General features: G+C 40.3%; 2 protein-coding genes and 1 pseudogene across 4 annotated transcripts in view; 1 reads left to right on the forward strand and 2 right to left on the reverse strand.

Moving 5' to 3' along the window:
• The window catches only part of LOC149165207 (uncharacterized), a 325,751-nt gene that overhangs the window by 235,330 nt on the left and 72,245 nt on the right, over window positions 1–18,176 (forward strand). The window lies entirely within an intron of this gene.
• LOC149165209 (serine/arginine-rich-splicing factor SR34 pseudogene) lies at window positions 7,779–8,899 on the reverse strand (annotated as a pseudogene).
• On the reverse strand, window positions 15,600–17,215 carry LOC149165210 (uncharacterized). The gene is made up of 4 exons (XM_089432525.1): window positions 16,631–17,215; window positions 16,147–16,526; window positions 15,748–15,990; window positions 15,600–15,655 (listed from the first exon to the last, which is right to left on the reverse strand). The coding sequence occupies exons 1-4, from the start codon at window positions 17,200–17,202 to the stop codon at window positions 15,600–15,602; spliced, it is 1,251 nt and encodes a 416-aa protein (XP_089288651.1). The 5' UTR covers window positions 17,203–17,215.

Raw genomic sequence — 18,176 nt, forward strand, 5'->3', positions numbered from 1 at the left:
TAGCAATCACATCTGCATAATAGTAAATTTCAGATAGAACATAAACATAAATTGCAGAAGACAATCCAAGACAAGAGGACACAAGATGTGGCGCTAGCCAGGGACAAACCCCAATGTGGGGAAACCTTTGGTCAATTCTTCTTATATGTTCTTTAATAGTTCAACAGGGAGAGAGAGAGAGAGATAGTACATATACAATAGAAGTCAACACTTTGACTTATCTAAATAAGAGCATAGATCATTTCTAAGAAGATGATATATGAGGTAGTTGAACTCAGTTGAAGACATGTTGCTTCAACTGATTCTCCAAGGTGACTCCATCACCATGCTGCACCTATCATTGTGTTGCACCTCATCATCATGCTGCACTCATCATCACTATGCTGCATCTCATCATGCTTCACCAATCATGACTGTACCCATCACTATACTGCTGCACTATCTTGAGCTGTGCATTGCACTATGGTACACCCAAATACATGCTGCAATACCTCATCATCCTGATGCTGCAATACGACATCATCTTGATGCGGCAATACCTCATCATCCTGTTGTTGTATGCATTCTCGCTGCTGCTATATGCCCATCATAACCATGTTGTCCCATTGCTGATCCAATGCCCAGCAACACTGATCTACACCATGGTGCATCATCATATGCTGCACTGTACATCATGTTATGCATTGCTGCTCGTATGTGCACTATGCTGCACTATACAACATGTACTCATTGCTGCTCCTATGTGCACTATACATCCTGCTATGCTGCTCCAAGTCTGTAGAGGATGAGGGTTGACTGCATCAAAACATTGACCCAACACACTACACAATCAACGCTGCAATGCTGTTGTTCCTGGTTAGGGCATGTGCACGCTGCAACAATCCTTATCAACCCACACAAACAACCTCCAAATAATTGCGACCTAGTCAAGGCTAAGTGCTGCCTCCATATGTTCCTGTTCTGGGCATTTGGCAGCCTCTCAAGCCTACACGTAGCCCTGTTTTAGAGTGGCTAGGCCTACGGCTTACCACAGATCTCTGCGGCACCCTAACAGCCCTCCAAAACTGTCATACCTTATCTCTTTCTTCCCTCACAAACCTGCGTGCTCCCTTCTTCAAACTCGGTTTGGCTGTAGCATAGAACAACCCTCCATGCAGTCACCAAGAGGCTCCAACATCCCTAAGACACCCACATTTTCCCTACCTTCTTTGCTGGTTAGGGCATCCTTTAGACAACGATTTAGGGAGCCTCTTTACTGCGGTTAGGGTATCTCTTTTCCAACATCTGAGGGCTGTGTCAAACAACGTATAGATTAGGGCATCTAGGGTATGATAAGACTGCGTTTAGGGACAACTGTTCGGCCTTCTTCACCATACTAGATCTACCTTTGAACTGCAGCCAAAACTTCACAAGACTTGTGGCTAGGGCATCTTTCTTTTACTACGAATAGGGTCTCCTTCTAGACCTGCGTTTAGGACTTCCTCCTCTTAGACTTCTCTTCCACTAAAACCCAAAACAAGTGGAGAGAAATCAAGAGTGAAGTGTGTGTACAAATGACTATCAAGTCACCTCCTTTTATACTAAAACATTGAGCACACATGGATGTTATTTGGTTGCTGGCCAACCTTGACGAATTGTCCCATAACACAAATAAATTCATATATCCATGAATACTTATCAGGATTGGATGATCTTTAGATCAATCCTACACCTCTCGATGAGAGCGATCCAAGAAAAATATCAACTGCCATAAATAAGATGACTCACATGGAGTTTTGGCCCTAGTTGCCAATTTTAACAATTACTTTATTAACTGCTTCACTTATTATTATGTTCGAATATAATCAAATAGCTAATGACAACAAGAAGAATAATACACAAGAACACAAAATGTAGGCTGCAAGCTAGCGCCAAAATCTCTCCACTTGAGAGGAAAATCTGCAAATTCTCCTCTTCTTATAGATTCTTCAATTGACGAATTCCAAGACCTCTAGACCAAGACCAATATCTTCCAAGACCAAGTCCAACCTTTCTGAATGATTTGCTTCTATTTTCCAAGTCAAACCCAATAAAATCTCTTCCAACAGCACAACTTCGACCCCCAGCTTTAGAATTTCAACCTGTATTGTAGGTATAAAATTTTTGCCCCCCCTGCAACTGCTACTGCTACTACATCCACATGTGTGAGCGAAATTAGCCTTCCAAGGCTTCCCATCGACTAAGCTTGCCTTGCTTCCTTTGTTGAAAACTGTAACTAGGTTCGGTCTTCATAATGACATGTGTAATTGTGTTTTTATGTAATTGATGTAAATAAGAAAAATAAAATGTTTGTATGCTTGACTCATGGGTTTCATGAGCAAGGATTTTAATTTTAGATGGCTCCCATTTTGAGCCTTTAGGATTTATCATAAAATTCAAAAGACTCAATGTCATGTATGAAGATCCCTTCTTGGGCATGTTACAAATGTATACAAGTCTAGAGCATTGTCATGAAGCCCTACAAAGACAAGCACTAGTTTTCCTCTTCAAGTCGGCCTCAAGATGAAGTAGAAATGCATGACGACTCACTTATTTTGGAGACACATCTGTTCAGTAGATCATGTCAGCTTATTTATGTAGACAAACTATGTATGTGTGTATGACCTTCGCATTTCGACAGTGAATTTCGGATATATCTCTGAGATTTTCGGGTGGATAGTGGCTGTAATCAAGTTCGGATATCTCTGAATTTGGGTGGCCTAATGCAGAGAGAAGTTTAGCAATCTCTGTGATTCATATATGATGTTATAGTGACAAGGAAAGAAGACAAATTCGGATGACAAGTTGCAAAAGGAACTCAAGGGACAACAAGGATCATTTTAGGGCTAAACAAAAGTTTGGTTTCATGAGATAAGGATCTCGGTGCTACAACAGAGGAACACCATTATATACTACAACTCGGTCCTTTGAAGAAACCACATCTCGGTGCTATTATGGAGACCACTGTGTGGTGCTATGAAGGAGCTACAGTTTTGAGATCTATCACAGTATTTCTGTGTTGCTACAGTGGTCACATTTTGGTGACATTACATTGAAATGCTTCGGTGCCATCTCTAGTGTATCTACAATTCGTTGAGGAGATGATCTCAGTGTTAAGAAGGTCGAAGAGGAAGGGGAGTCAAGAAGGAGAAAAGAGAAGAAGACAGAGAACTAGTGTCTTGGCCTTGGAGTGGCTAATAGGTCAAGGGTCTTGGTATTCATCAATTGGAATCTCTATAAGAAGAATTTGATGCCCTAGATTTCTCAACATGGTGTGAGAGATAATGTGACTATTAAGGAAGGGCATCTAATCAAAGGGACACTCAAGGATTGAGTTCAAGAATGTAATCAAAGCAAGTTGAAGGATATCAAAGCAAAAGTTCAAAGATCTACATTGAAGAATCAATCCCTAGATCAAAGAAGAAAGTTTACTTCAAAAGAGTCTTGGGATCATCATTCAAATCAAGGAAACTAGAAGTCTACACCCGCAAAAGTGTTGGATCCTCTAGTCATCGTCAAAAGACCACAAAGAGCCTCATCAAGTTGAAGAGATCTACAAAGCAAGGTAGCCCAAAGTATAGACATCAAAGAGAAGCACTTTAAGAACAAAGAACACATCATCATGGAGAAAGTCGAAACCCTAAGTAGCATTCCTGGGATCCAATCTCAATCAACTTGAAGTTGAAATATCTTGAAGGCTATTCATCCATAAAAAGGCTAGATCTAAAGACATTGCAATAAAAAGGGCAATCTTCTCTTTATTGAAGCAAGGATTTCATTTGGAAGAAGATCATCCAAAAGAAGGCAGTCTCCCCTCGTTGAAGTAAGGACCTCCTTATCCTTAAAAATGATCATCCGAGAAGCATCAAGTCATCTTCATCGATCATCATCAACAAAGAAATCAAGTTGAAGATTTCATGTTCACTTAACAAGTAAGTATCTTTATTCTATAATCTAGATCTAGTAAAATGACTTCGTTTTGCAAGGAGATCTATAAGCTAGTTGGGTCATTGAACTTCCTTGCATGGAAAAAGGAGGATAGACATAGTGCTCAAAGAAAAAGAAGTCATTGATCACATCAGTAGAAAAGTCTCCTCTGAATACATGGAAAGGTATCAAAGGGCTCGAGGGATTCTTATGAAATCAGTCAAATGTCCCCTCATATAGCAGAATTGGAGACATCAAAGAGGTATATATGATAAGTTGGAAGAACTATTCTCTGAATATGCAATAAGAAAGGTCATATCTCTTAGATTTGATCTACACAAATTGAAGGTATCAAAGGATGAAGGGATATCTTCATAAAACTGCAAGATCTGGGAGAGATGATTTCGGATAAGGAAATAATCTCTTTTGTTCTAAATACATTAACTGATGAACAAGGTGACAAACGTCAGAAAATGATAAAAGGATATCTCATTCAACAACTTGTGGTCTCTATGCTAGATAGAGGAAGACAAGTAGAGGGAAAAAAGTATTCAGACATTTGTCGAAAGGAAAGAAGAACATAACTAAGAATCAATGCTATGAGCATTACAGGAAAGATTGTCCTAAGCTTAAGAAGGGCAGTAACAAGTAAGACATAGAAGAAGTCCATTTCACCGAGGAAACGGAAGAAGCTGAAAGGAGGAAGTCTAAAAAAGAGGAAAAGCATTAGAAGTAAGAGCTCGTGACATCACCATAGGAAACATGAAGGATGTCTGACAATCAACTATGTAGGATATTGCTCTTGAGAACCTCATTGAAAGCTCAAGTAACACTTATGGGAAAAAGGAAGAAGTCATCCAGGACAAGTATCATCATACATCAGTCAAAAGGAAAGATCTGTTGGATAGGGATATGCAAGATGCTCAAGATTCTCTGATGGAATCTTCATCGGATGGTTCACCAAAAAGAAGAGGAAGCAAGTGTTTCATCAGGAATTCCAACTTGCGGAATTCACGGGATGATGTTATGATGACATAAGAGGTGAAGCAGATCAAGGGGTTGAAACTCTTTTCGACTAAGGAAGCTGCTAAAAGAAGCCTAGATGACCTATAGGTAAATGAGGTATATATGTGTTCAATATTAGAAAGTCATATTGTATGGTTGCAGGTAACATGGATCATTGCTCTATCTTGTGAAGCATGATCAATGGAAAGGAATCTCCTTCCTTGAAAGAATGCTGGAAGGCATGGGTCACACTAGATGATATCAACAGAATATGTCCTCATATGGAGTATGAGGTGGTTGACTACAATTGAGGAACTTAGATTGGAAGCTCATGGGAATGAAATGTGTGAAGAAAGGAAGGAAGAGATCTTGAGATATGCCATCAACATTCGGAAGACCAAGAATATTTGACTAGGAAATCTCCCAGAAAGATGTGAAGATTCTGATGGAAGTCTGAAAAAGATGGACACTGTTGACAATGGATACCTTTGGGAGATATGTCAACATGTATGCAGGATGTTGATGCAAATTGGAAGATGTCATGATGAAAGACCATCACAAAGGTAATTTTGATTTAAGTGTTCATTTCTTATCTTTGAACAAATATCTGGATGCGTTTATGCAGGTCTGCCAAGTGAAGACTATGGATGTCTTCCAAGAGGACCATATAGAAGGATGTAAGATCCTTTCGGAAAATATGGCATGAAGGAGGTAGCATGACATGAAGCAAGGCCAACTGTAGACTAATGGATCGTTTTCTGATGAAAGGAATGATGACATGACTAACTCATGGATAAAAGTGATGAATGGTTTGTGCCCTATGAATAAGTCACAAAAGATGAAGACTCTTTGATAAAGGAATTCATGGCATCGAAGGAAGGAGCTCTTCAAGTATTTGGTTGTCTTTTCATCTCCACTCGAGGAGCTGCTATAGGTCCCTAATTAAGAAACTTTGAAATTCCTAATCCAAGAAGGAGCTTAGGTACATTCCTTCTGTAGGAATGAGTACATTTCTTTATTGGAATAGATATGTCCTCCCTAATTGAGAGGGAGAGATAGACACATCATTTTGGTCTTCACCTGAGAAGACATAATGGATGATTGGGTAACCATTTGGCATCTCATGCTTTTTGAGGATGAGATAGGGCATCCAAGATAAGAGTAATCGTAGAGGACCGATATTCTTTAAGGATTGGGGAATCCAGGATAAGGATAGTCCTGATGGAACACACCCTAAGAACCTGGGTGGGGTATATTCCGGGAGAGACAATGATGAGAGTGTCTATAAATCATTGGTCTCGCCAGCATTGAACTCAGATCTTGTGGAGAGATAGAGTTGTTAGTCAAGGCCTTGCTATGTAACAATGTTGGTTGATATGATGCTAAACAAATGGGTTACCAATTTGATTCTTCTTATGAGAAATTCTTCAGATTGAAAAGGACCAAGTACCATTATGAATACCTCCCTAGTTAAGAGGGAGTGTTGAAAAGTGTAACTAGGTTTGGTCTTCATAATGACATGTGTAGTTGGGATTTTATATGATTGATTTAAAGAAGAAAAATAAAATGTTTTTACGCTTGACTCATGGGTTTCATGAGCAAGGATTTAATTTTTAGATGGCTCCCATTGTGAGCCTTTAGGATTTGTCATAAAAGTCAAAAGAGTCAATGTGATGTATGAAGAGCCCTTCTTGGGCATATTACAAATGTATACAATTCTATAGAATTGTCATGAAGCCCTCCAAAGACTAGCATTAGTTCTCTTCATGTCGGCCTCAAGATGAAGTAGAAACTCATGTCGGCTCAGTTATTTTGGAGACACATCCATTCAATAGATCATGTCGACTTATTTATGTAGACAAACAAACATATATATGCGTGTATGACATTCGCATTTCGACAGTGAAGTTCAGATATATCTCTGAGATTTTCGAGTGAATAGTGGCAGTGATCAAGTTTGGATATCTTTGAATTTGGGTGGCCTAATGCAGAGATAAGTTCATACATCTCTGTGATTCGTATACGAGGTTATAGCGACAATAAAAGAAGACAAATTTGGATGACAAGTTGCAAAAGGAACTCAAGGGACAGTGAGGATCATTTTAGCGCTAAACATAAGTTTGGTTTCATGAGATATGGGTCTTGGTGCTACAGCAGAGGAACACCGTTTGATAGAGGTATTATTAAGATTAGGTATGTTCTATGCAGAGCAATTTATTTAAATTTTCACAGTTAGAAATCATATCAGCATTACGATAAACTGCAGATAGAACATAAATATAAAATGCAGAAGACAAGCCAAGACAAGAGGACACAAGATATGGCGCGAGCCAGGGACAAACCCCACAGTGTGTGGGGAAACCCTTTGATCAAATCTTCTTTTATCTTCAAAGTTCAGCAGAGAGAGAGAGAGAGATTACATTTACAATATACATCAACACTTTGACTTATCTAGATCTAGCATAGATCATTTCGTATAATGATGAGATCAGTTGAAGACATTCTGCTTCAACTGATTCTCCAAGATGACGGCTTCACCTGTCGTAGTGTTGCATCTGGACTACTTGCTTCACCGCTGCATATTGCACTAATCATGATTATCATCATGCTGCCCATGTCCATGATCTCATCATGCTTTATGCTACCCATGCATCATCATGCTTCATGCTGCCCATGATCTCATCATGCTGCTCCTTGCTAACTAAAACAAAGGTTAGTTTGGCTGCAACATGTGCTAATTTTTGCCATATGGCAGTCCCAAGCAATCTTCTTTCAAGAACTAAAACCAGTGTTCATAATTCTTGATTTATATGTTCCTCGCTCTGGAATTTTGCATTAATTATTTCGCTAGTTAAAGAGAACGAGATGAGCTGTGACTCTTGCTAGCACTTCGACCATGAACCTTGGATAGAGGTGGGCGTCTTGGGCTCCTTGTTAAAGACCTTGACCGAGATCTGTTATTCCTACCAACACTAATGCTACGACTATGTCTTCGAGTAACGTTGCGGCTGCGGCTGTGACTTCGGCTATAACTTCTAGAGATGCTCCTTCGAGGTCCATATTCCTTCACCTGTATATAAGATCGAGAGAAGGCATTCCGGAATTCAGTATCATCCAGTTTCCTGATAGCATATTTCATGTCCTCGAGGTTGGTGTAGTCCACAGTTCCACGTGTACAATTGCTATCATGAAACACTTCAGCATAGCAGACATCACCAGTTCGTCGCATGTGATCCTTCAGGTCCTGCCACGATGCTGATGAAGGTAATCCTGTCACAACAACGCGATAGTCAGTGTGTCTAGAGACTCCGCCACGCCCACCACGCCCACCAACACTGCTATTGTAGCTACTGGGTCGACCTAGAGTTGAAGACGTCCTTCGACCCCCATGGGCAAGCTCTACCCGTATTCGATGACCATCAAAGTTATATCCATCACGGCCACGAATAGCATCTTCAGCATCACGTGCATCTTCAAACTGAGATCAACATCATTCTTCCTGCAGTGCGGATCTGCTCCCATGCTGAGACTCTTCTTCGCTATGATGACGTTATTGCTTCTGGCATCAAGGTTGTGACTGCACCAAAACCCTAGGTGCAGTCAGACCCTACTGCGGCTCCTCTATATGAGACTGCGGCTAACAACATTTCATAACTACAAGTGTCGTATATGACCTGCGTTCCATAAATAACAGTGTTGCAATACTGCGGGTGCGTTCCAACTGCGGGTTCCATATATGACCTGTGTTTCATAAATAACTGCGTATATATATATATATTGCCGCGTTGAGTCATTGCCCGTGAATCTTGCTGCATTGTATTGCGTATATATATCCAATGCATAGATTTGCTGCGTCCGTATATAATCTAACTGCGTGTTTCTGGACAACGGTGCTCCCTTGACTGCGTTCATTACTGCGAGTAAGGGTTTCTGGATAGCGGTGCTGCATTCATTAATTGACTGTGAGCTTCTGGATAGCATATGTATATAACTGCGTTCCATCCACGCTGTATTCCTTATCTTACTGCAGCTGACGGCGTATATATATATATATATCATATGAACAGCGTGTAAGGGTAACTTCATAACTGCATATTAATAACTTTATGTCCTGCGTTCAGCATAACTGTGTGTAAGGGTTTCCATGACAGCGTATTGACTGCGTCTACTTCTATCCCTGCGCCTTAAGTCGTAGATTACTCATGACTGCGTTCTCCATTAGGGCACTCCTTTTAGATCTCTTCTCCATCAAACCCAAAACAGGATGAAGAGAGATCATGAGAGAGTGAGTGTGTCGAATGACTTAAAGTCTTCTTCTATTTATACTAAAACAAGGATGATGAATAGACACGTCGGTTGGGCTTCTAGAGGCTACATAAGAGCTGGTCGGCTTGATAATAATTACATAAACAAAATAAATTCATATCTCCATAAATACTTATCGGAATCAGATGATCATTGGATCAATCCTACACCTCTCGACGAGAGGGATCCAATAAAAATATCAGCTGCCATAAATAAGCTGACCGACATGGTGTTTTGCCCTAGTTGCCAATTTAACACTCCCTCTCAACTAGGGGGAACTCCATCTGCTGATCCATATGTCCGACTGTACTATCTCTGTCATCAGTGCCCTGCACTGCTCTGCCCATCTTTGCTCAACTTTGCTGGCTCTGCTCTGCTCAACTATACTGGCTCTGCTCTGCTCAGCTCTACTCAGCGCTGCTGGCTCTGCTCTGCTCTGATCAACTCTGCTGGCTCTGCTAGCTCTGTTCAGCTGAACTATGAAGAAGAAGAATTGATCGAGAATGTCTCATACCATTCTCCACTGACCCGAAGTCAGACTCAGAGTGCGTACCACTGGTCCCAGACTAGTCTCAACTGACCCAAAGTCAGCGTCATAGTATGTACCACTCTCACTGGTTCCAGACCAGTCCTGCACTGACACGAAGTCAGCCTCGGAGTATGTACCACTAGTCCCAGACCAGTGTCAGCCAACCCGAAGTCAGCGTCATAGTATGTATAACTCCTACCACTGGTCTCAGACCAGTACTATTGATCCCAGATCAATGGAGGACATCCTAGCGTAGGGAGTACGGTAGATACAACGATGCGTCCATCGGTACTACTATGGTCCCTAACTTCATTTCCCTGCTCATTGATCAGATGAGAGGTATTTCCCATGAGTCCTAGACTGCATGGGTAGGATGCCTCGACAGGAGAACTTAATCAATCCTGTCCTCACAGGAGAACACATCAATCCTGCTACAATCGCCATGGAGAACACATCAATCCAGGCCTCACAGGAGAACACATCAATCCTGCTACAATCGCCATGGAGAACACATCAATCCAGGCCTCACAGGAGAACACATCAATCCTGCTACAATCGCCATGGAGAACACATCAATCCAGGCCTCACAGGAGAACACATCAATCCTGCTACAATCGCCATGGAGAACACATCAATCCAGGCCTCACAGGAGAACACATCAATCCTGCTACAATTGCCATGGAGAACACATCAATCCAGGCCTCACAGGAGAACACATCAATCCTGCTACACAGGAGAGCAAATCATCCTGTTCCACAAGAGAGCGAATCATCTTGTCCCACAAGAGAGCGAATCATCTTGTTCCAGTGCGCACCACCAGGGGAGGGTGAGTCACCCTGTGGTCGTATGTTGCTCCAATAGAACTGCAAGCCCCCCAAAGCTCCTAGAGCTCAATGTATGCAACATGCAGGACCCTTTTACAAAGGTCTCTCGACGACTCCAAGTCGTTCGGGAAAATCACAAATTTGATCTTTCCTCAGGGCTCTGTCCTGTACATCATCTCAGTGCGATGGAGCCTCCTTGCTCATCGACTTTCCATATCCCAGATAAGGCAGTATCTGATGTCTGTCCGCTGGAGCAATTGTCGAATACAGGATTCCTCAATAATCGACAACAGCTAAGAAATTCCGCAACCATGCAGCTTCATACAAGATTATACTCGTAGCCATGTATTCGGTCTTGGCGGTGCTTATAGTGACCAACTTCTGCTTCCTGCATCGAAGCAGAATCCAAAGAGAACCGACACTGAAAATTGATCCTCCACACTGCCTGCCCACTCATCATTCGAATAATCATGTGGTTTCATATTTTCGACAGAGTATCTCAATCCATGAGAGATTGTGCCCCTGAAGATATCTCAGAAGATTCTTGGTACCAATCTAGTGAGGCTCAACCAAATATGAGCTCACCATGCTAACTGCAACACATATGTTGGACGGAGGTTCTCCAAGAACATCAATACGAATGAGTTTATGAAACTCAGAAGCATTTCCCAAATCTGGTCCGACATCATTACCATATAACTTCTGAAAGTTAAGATCCTTGAGGCAGTCACAAGCTTGCAACTTATCTTCCCACATTTAGAATCCAACTCCCTCTGTCTCCTATAAATGAGAGGGTCTGCACCTGTCAGACATAGGTGCCGGTACGAGAGGTTTATCATCCACAACCTTTGAGTAATGGTTTGGATCGGTTTCACTCCTAGTGAATCTCAGATGCATTAGACAACTATCAATCCTCTCATATTATGCCCGAGGTGTTTTTCTTCAAGCCATAGAGGGCTTTCTTCCACCTGTATACATGAGATTCCTTGATCATGATTCTCAAACTCCTCGGGTTGTTCCAAACCTGTGAACCTGCTGCATGAGGGGAATGGTACCCTTATAATATTTTCCTTTGGTACATTTCAGACATGTACCTTCATGCTTCCTTTTGAATTCAGGCATCCTAGTCACCATTTGACTCACAGACCTCTAGAGCTGAGTCAATGGACATGGTCCCCAGTGGACTTCCTGCAACTTGATATAACCCTGAACTCAAAAACATCTTTAAAAGATCTATTTTCAAACACGTACCTTTCCATCGATAAGTGCCACCCTGCAACCTTTGACTTCCATTTCCGAGATGGACATCAGGTTTGATCAGGTACATAAAAGAGATTTTGGGGTTCCTTGCTTTCATGGAAGAGTCGACCATTTCCTTGATGACCTGCATTACCAGTCATTCTTTTGATCATTGAAGATGTCCCAGGAATGATTGTTATTTTCATCAAGAGATGTGTCTCTGCCATTCGGACACTCCTTCACATAACGACCGAACTTATTTCAACAAGTCATCCGCCTTTCGTTCCACCCTTAGATCTGAACTTCCAAATGAAGTGATCTTAAGATGGACCATAAAAAATCTTCCGCTGCGCCATTCTGATAACATTCTTTGCTTTGAATTCACCCTCGGTGAATAATGAGGAACCCATTGATCCTTCTGTCTTGTCCCAACTGTCTTCGGTGATTGCTCTTTCACTCTTGCTTGGGCATTGTCTTCACCTGAGCTCTGATACCATGTTAAGATTAGGTATGTTCTATGCAGAGCAATTTATTTAAATTTTCACAGTTAGCAATCACATCAACATTACGATAAATTGCAGATAGAGAGTAACACCAGCAAGATATGGACCCCAAAGTCTTCTTTATTAACCAGAAACAAATTTACAAGAGAGCTTCTTCAGTCTTTGACTCACAGATCGAATGATTTGAAATGACCCCCTAAGACCCTATATAAAGGAAATGATCCTAACGGCTAGTTCGAGTGATCCATGTAGAAATGATCTCGACCGTTGATGAGGATCAAGACATCTCTTGATCTCATCCGTCGATTTATTAACTTAAAATATTATTATTTTATTAGTTAGGGTTTTTGCTTCATTTTTTAATTTTTTATTATTTTATTATTTTTATTCATTTTTTAATTTTTTAATTCATTTAAAATGGATCACTGAACTAAGCTTTCGGAAACATCACCTAGGACCTAGGACTTAGGACTCATGAGGGGATTTAAAACATTTCTCGACCCTCAGGACACATTACATCATGACTTTTACAAAATTACATCTTAAGGGACAAACCCATTTAATACAGACCCTCACAAAACACCCAGCTCTGCGACACAACGATAATCTAGCAGATCAACACACTAGGATTCTCCTAAAGTTCTAATGACAAAATCAATCCCGGCTTTGGGGTTAGGTTTGAAGGAAAACTCTGCCGATCCGTGGATCGGTGAGACGAAAAACCTTCCGGGACGTAGATTATCATCAGAAAGTTAGGTCCACCTAGGCAAATTACATACATGACTCATGTCTGCTAAGATTATTTACAATTAATACATGCAGACTGGGTTTACAATCAAAAAGATCAAGCTGCTGATGATGGCAGGATGGCACGGACATGCTGATCAGGTGCTGCTTCTTTCTGTCAAGAAAAATGGGGTGCACTGCATGGGTAGTTGACCAGTAGAGGTCAACATCTGGCTCTACTTGGGGACACATTGCTGCTTGCAGGAATGTGAGAATCCAGAATCTGCATCCATACAACACAAAAATAAGTAGCGTCCATCCAAAAATCAGCATATACATTAAGCACCAGAAAAGAAAAAACTCTTCATTTATTAACTATCTAAAACAGAAATGAAAATGCGGAAAAACAAGGAGTAGGGTTAGAAATACGATACAAAAGGATGCCCTACGGCATCAGATGTGTTCAATGTAGTGCATACTGAGCATTTGCCTGCTTTCAGTCAAATCTGTGGGCTGCTTGTCGGATGTGCCATGTCCAATTTTGCATATGGTAGGACTTTTTCCTATCCGAAAATCAAGCTGCTCACGGCCGTCTGATGTATCAAATCTTCGTCTCATCTTCTTTCTCTTACGCTTTTTCTTTCTGGTAGGTTGAATTACTGATGATCTGGTACTTTCTGTTTCAAAACTATCAGATGAAGTGTGTAAGATATGCATGCTAAGTCTTTTTGTGTCTTGCATCTGATTTTTATCGTTTTTAAGCTTATCTGGATCACCTTCAATCAACCATCTTTCAATTGAACCAATGACCTCCTCATAATAAGATGGAGCTTGTTGCAACAAATGAGAAGGCTCCTGATCTATTGATGTCACCTGGTTTCTCTCATTTTCCAATTGCTGAAACCTTTGAACTTGTATTTTATATGCATCTATCTGACTAGAGTGTTCAACCTTTATAGCACTAATCTGTCTGGCATGGTGTTCTTGCATATCTTTTATTACTTTAACATTTCCTTCCTTTATGTTCATCAAGCAATGCTGTATGGAATTTATTTCTTCTCTGTGATTCGCTTGCATGTCAGCCAACTGATTATTATGATTGAATGTCATGATAGTCATTTCCTCATCCATAGTGAATAACTTATTTTGCATAGAGTCAATTTCCCTATCATGATCAGTTTTCATGGTCACCATATTTTCCTCTAAGACTGACATCTTGCTTTGTATGCTTCTAATTTCTATTTCACATTTAGTTTTTATGGCCTCAATTTCCTTAGCATGCTGATTTTGCGTGACCTCAATCTCCCTATTACGTTTTTCCAGATGGGTGCATAAAGTTTTGACATCATTGACGTAATTAGTTTGATTGCTTTCCATATTTTTCACCAGCATCATTAAATCTTGTATTATTTGCTTTTGCTCCTCCTTTTCATTGTTATGAACTTGATCTGCAATATTTCCGGTGGATGACACATTCTGACATGAAGAGTCGTCTTGGGGTCTTTCACCATCCGTTGGACCTCTTATTAAACTATTTTTATTCTGTCGCACAATTTTAGAGGCAGAAGGCAAGCTGTTTGGATAACCATATCTATCTTCAAAAGCATTTACAATGTCATTTAAAGAAGTAAAAGAATCCTTAGGGAAATTGTTAAACCAATTCAAAGCATCATCTTTTAAAGAAAGGACAAATAGACGCATTTTCATATCACCATGACTAAACTGAGGGGGTCTGCAATATATGATCATGATGCGAATAAACAAGTCTAGATGCCTTTTAGCAGCGATTGGATCACCATCTGAAAAAATAGGTAATTCAGGAATGGCCTCCTCTGGAAGATTATGGAGACGGTGAGTAAAACGACATGGTTTAAATGAATAATCCATGATGGACAATAAGGGATCAGATGGATGATAGAACTAGCTCTTTGCTCAAGAAAATCAAAAGATGAAAGAAGTGGAGTCGCCACTTGAACAATAAAACTGATTCTAAGATCCAAGCAGTAATCAACAAACAGATATGCGGGAGCAATGTTACCAGACTCGGAATCGGCAATAAATCGGCGAGGCAAAAGAGAGAAGAGTTTTAATCGGATCGGGAAAAAATCGGCAAATTCATTAAATAAAAATATACACATATATTGAATTAAAAAAACCATTTTTCATTAATATTGGGTAAAGGTATGTCCAAACAATGCATAATATCAATAGATGTCCAAAATATCATGAATAAATAAGTATCTCATATATGTTATGAGTCCACACATGATCCAAAGCACTGAGTCTTGAGTCCTTAGAAGCATATGCTTCTAAAAGTTTACAAAAAAGTAAAAAACTGCATACTAATCAGAAAAAAATCAGAAACTAAGAGTCTAAGACTCTTAAGAGTGAGAACTAGAAGCAATTCCTCCCGCTCCTTCGCTTGCTTGACTCTCAAAGTTCTCCAAGTCATGAAGGCTGAAAAGAGGAGGCTCATCTAATTGAACTCATTCTGCCGCATTTGTAGCTTGCAAATCTAACTCTTCAAGGTGTAGCTTGCAAATCTAACTCTTCAAGGTCAATTGGTGAATGATCAATGCCTGTCATTATCATGAGACATTGAAATGTGAATTAAAATTTCACTTTGAAGTTTGAACTTTAAACTTTTAAAGTACGAACTAGATTATGAAACCTTCAAATTCAAGCTCTCGAATCTCACCTTGTATTTGTTTGTTGCGAAGTCGTAGATTGTAATGGACAAATACAAGGTCATTCAAGCGCTTTTGTGTCAATCGGTTGCGCTTCTTAGAATGTATTTTCTCAAACATGCTCCAGTTGCGTTCACAACCTGAAGCACTGCATGCTTGGTTTAAGATTCGAATGGCAAATCTCTTCAAATCTGGCGTATCACTACCAAAGTTTTGCCACCAAAGACCTAGCAAGTGGTAAGGGTTTGTGAGTAGAAGACTAGAAGTACCAAATTAGTAAATAGTAAAAACTTAAAAAGAAAATAAAATTTAATAAAACATTTAACATACAAAATAAAGTTTAAACAAATTTAATGAATTGATGAAGCCTTCAAGCTGGGTACCTGGCAACATCTTTGACCTTTGTCTTATAGCACTGGTATAGGCAAACAATTTAGATGGTGTCCTATAATCTTGTAGTTGGGAAAAGACACGACTTTGTTGTTCTGGATCAGGGAAGCACCTTTCCAAGCATGTCATAAGTCCTCTGCCAACCTCCCCATCCTCATTAAATTTGCTCTTATCATAAAAATATTGTGGGTTTAAGAAGTACCCAGCAGCATGTAAGGGGGAATGCAATTGCCTATCCCAACGTGCATCTATAATGTCCCAAAGAGGCATATACTTTGTCTCATCATCCCCATATCTTCTTTTGATGGCCTCCTTTGCGAGATCCATCGCCTCATAAATGTAACCCATAGCGGGTTTGTCACCATCAACCATCCTGAAAGTTCAAGCATTCAAATTTAAAGAAATATGAAACATTGTAAATAAAAAGAAGCTTGAAATGAAATTTAAAAAATGAAAAAGTTAAAAGACTAAAAGTACCTGAGAACTCTAACAAGGGACTCCGTCACAGCAATAATCTCTTCAGCATCTTTCCAGAAGCCATCATTAAACACAAGTGCAGCAATTTCGATGCCTTCAGGGGTCTTGGAATGTTTAGATCCCATCCACTCAGGTCCCAAGAACATCCTCTTCAGATTTATCTTTTGCTCAACCACAGATTGCAAAGATATGAAATTTGTTGCAAATCTAGTCACTGCAGGTCGAACAATTTCTTTACCTTCAGTGTATATTCTCATAGTGTTTAGGACAATAGTGTGGTTGTATAGGTATTTGGTTATGGATTTTGCCTTCTCCACAACCTCATGTATCCAATGAAGCTTACCAATGTCCTCAAGCATTAAATCTATGCAATGGGCAGCACAAGAGGTCCAAAAAATAGTGGGGTGCCTCATCTCAAAAAGTCTACCAGCAGCCATATAATTCGCTGCATTATCGGTGACAATTTGTACAACATTTTCTTCTCCCACTTCTTGAACAACTTCCTCCATCATTTCACAGATAAGTTGGGCACTCTTAACCTTATCTGAAGCATCCACTGACTTGAGAAACATTGTGCCTGCGGGACAAGATACAAGGAAATTTATTAAAGTTCTATTCCTCTGATCTGTCCATCCATCACTCAAGATGGTGCACCCTGTTTCTACCCATGATGAACGAAACTCAGCTAGCAGAAGCATGACATCTTCAACACTCTCTAACAACATATCTGTCCTAAGGCTCTCTGATGTAGGGGCTTTGAACCCTGGACCTCCATTAGCAATTGCATCAATCATAGCTTGCCAATAAGGACTTCTGGCACAGTGGAAAGGTATGTCAGAATAGTACCAAAAGTTAGCAATGGCCTTCCTTGCCTGACTATGGATATTTTTTTTCCAACCAGTGCCATCCAAGGTAGGTTGGGAACCGGGTTTTGTGCGGGGAGCAAAAAAGGCGTTTATGTTTCCACCTCCAGTGTTCAAGGAAGGAGTTGAAGGACTGGCATGGCTTTGAGTTTGACTTGGCCTTGGAGGCATGTGTGGAAAACTTGGGAACGACATTGAGGATTCAACAGATTGAGGTGACATGGGGCTAGTGACAGAAAAAGTATCAACTCCAACATTTCCTATTTCAGCAGTTTGCTTTGCTTTCTTGGCATTATGCTGCTCTAACATCTCAACGGCCAAGGCTGCTTGGTGTTGGACATTCTCGTCAACCTTGGTGCAAATACCTATATCATGGCCAGGTATTTTTGCAAGGTGGAACTTGAATCTATAAATGCCTCCACTACATTCCTTTTTGCAAAATTTACAAAGGAGCAAGGCTTTTCCAGGAATCTTGTCACAATAAGCCCAAGCAAAGTCCTTCTCTCTCGGAATTGTTGTTGCTTTGAACTTGTGTTTAATTTGTGGTTTCTGTTAAGATGAGTCCTGTGAAAGACAAGAAAAAATCAAATTTAAAAATCATCCAAAAATTTAAAATATGCTAGAAATTTAAAAAAGTAAATGAAGACAGATGGACAAAACAGTGAAACACTCATATCTGTAGC

Source organism: Pinus tabuliformis, chromosome 5_1 (assembly GCF_031772625.1).
Source record: "Pinus tabuliformis cultivar Carrire ecotype Pingquan chromosome 5_1, CPIR1, whole genome shotgun sequence".
NCBI classification, from domain to species: domain Eukaryota; kingdom Viridiplantae; phylum Streptophyta; class Pinopsida; order Pinales; family Pinaceae; genus Pinus; species Pinus tabuliformis.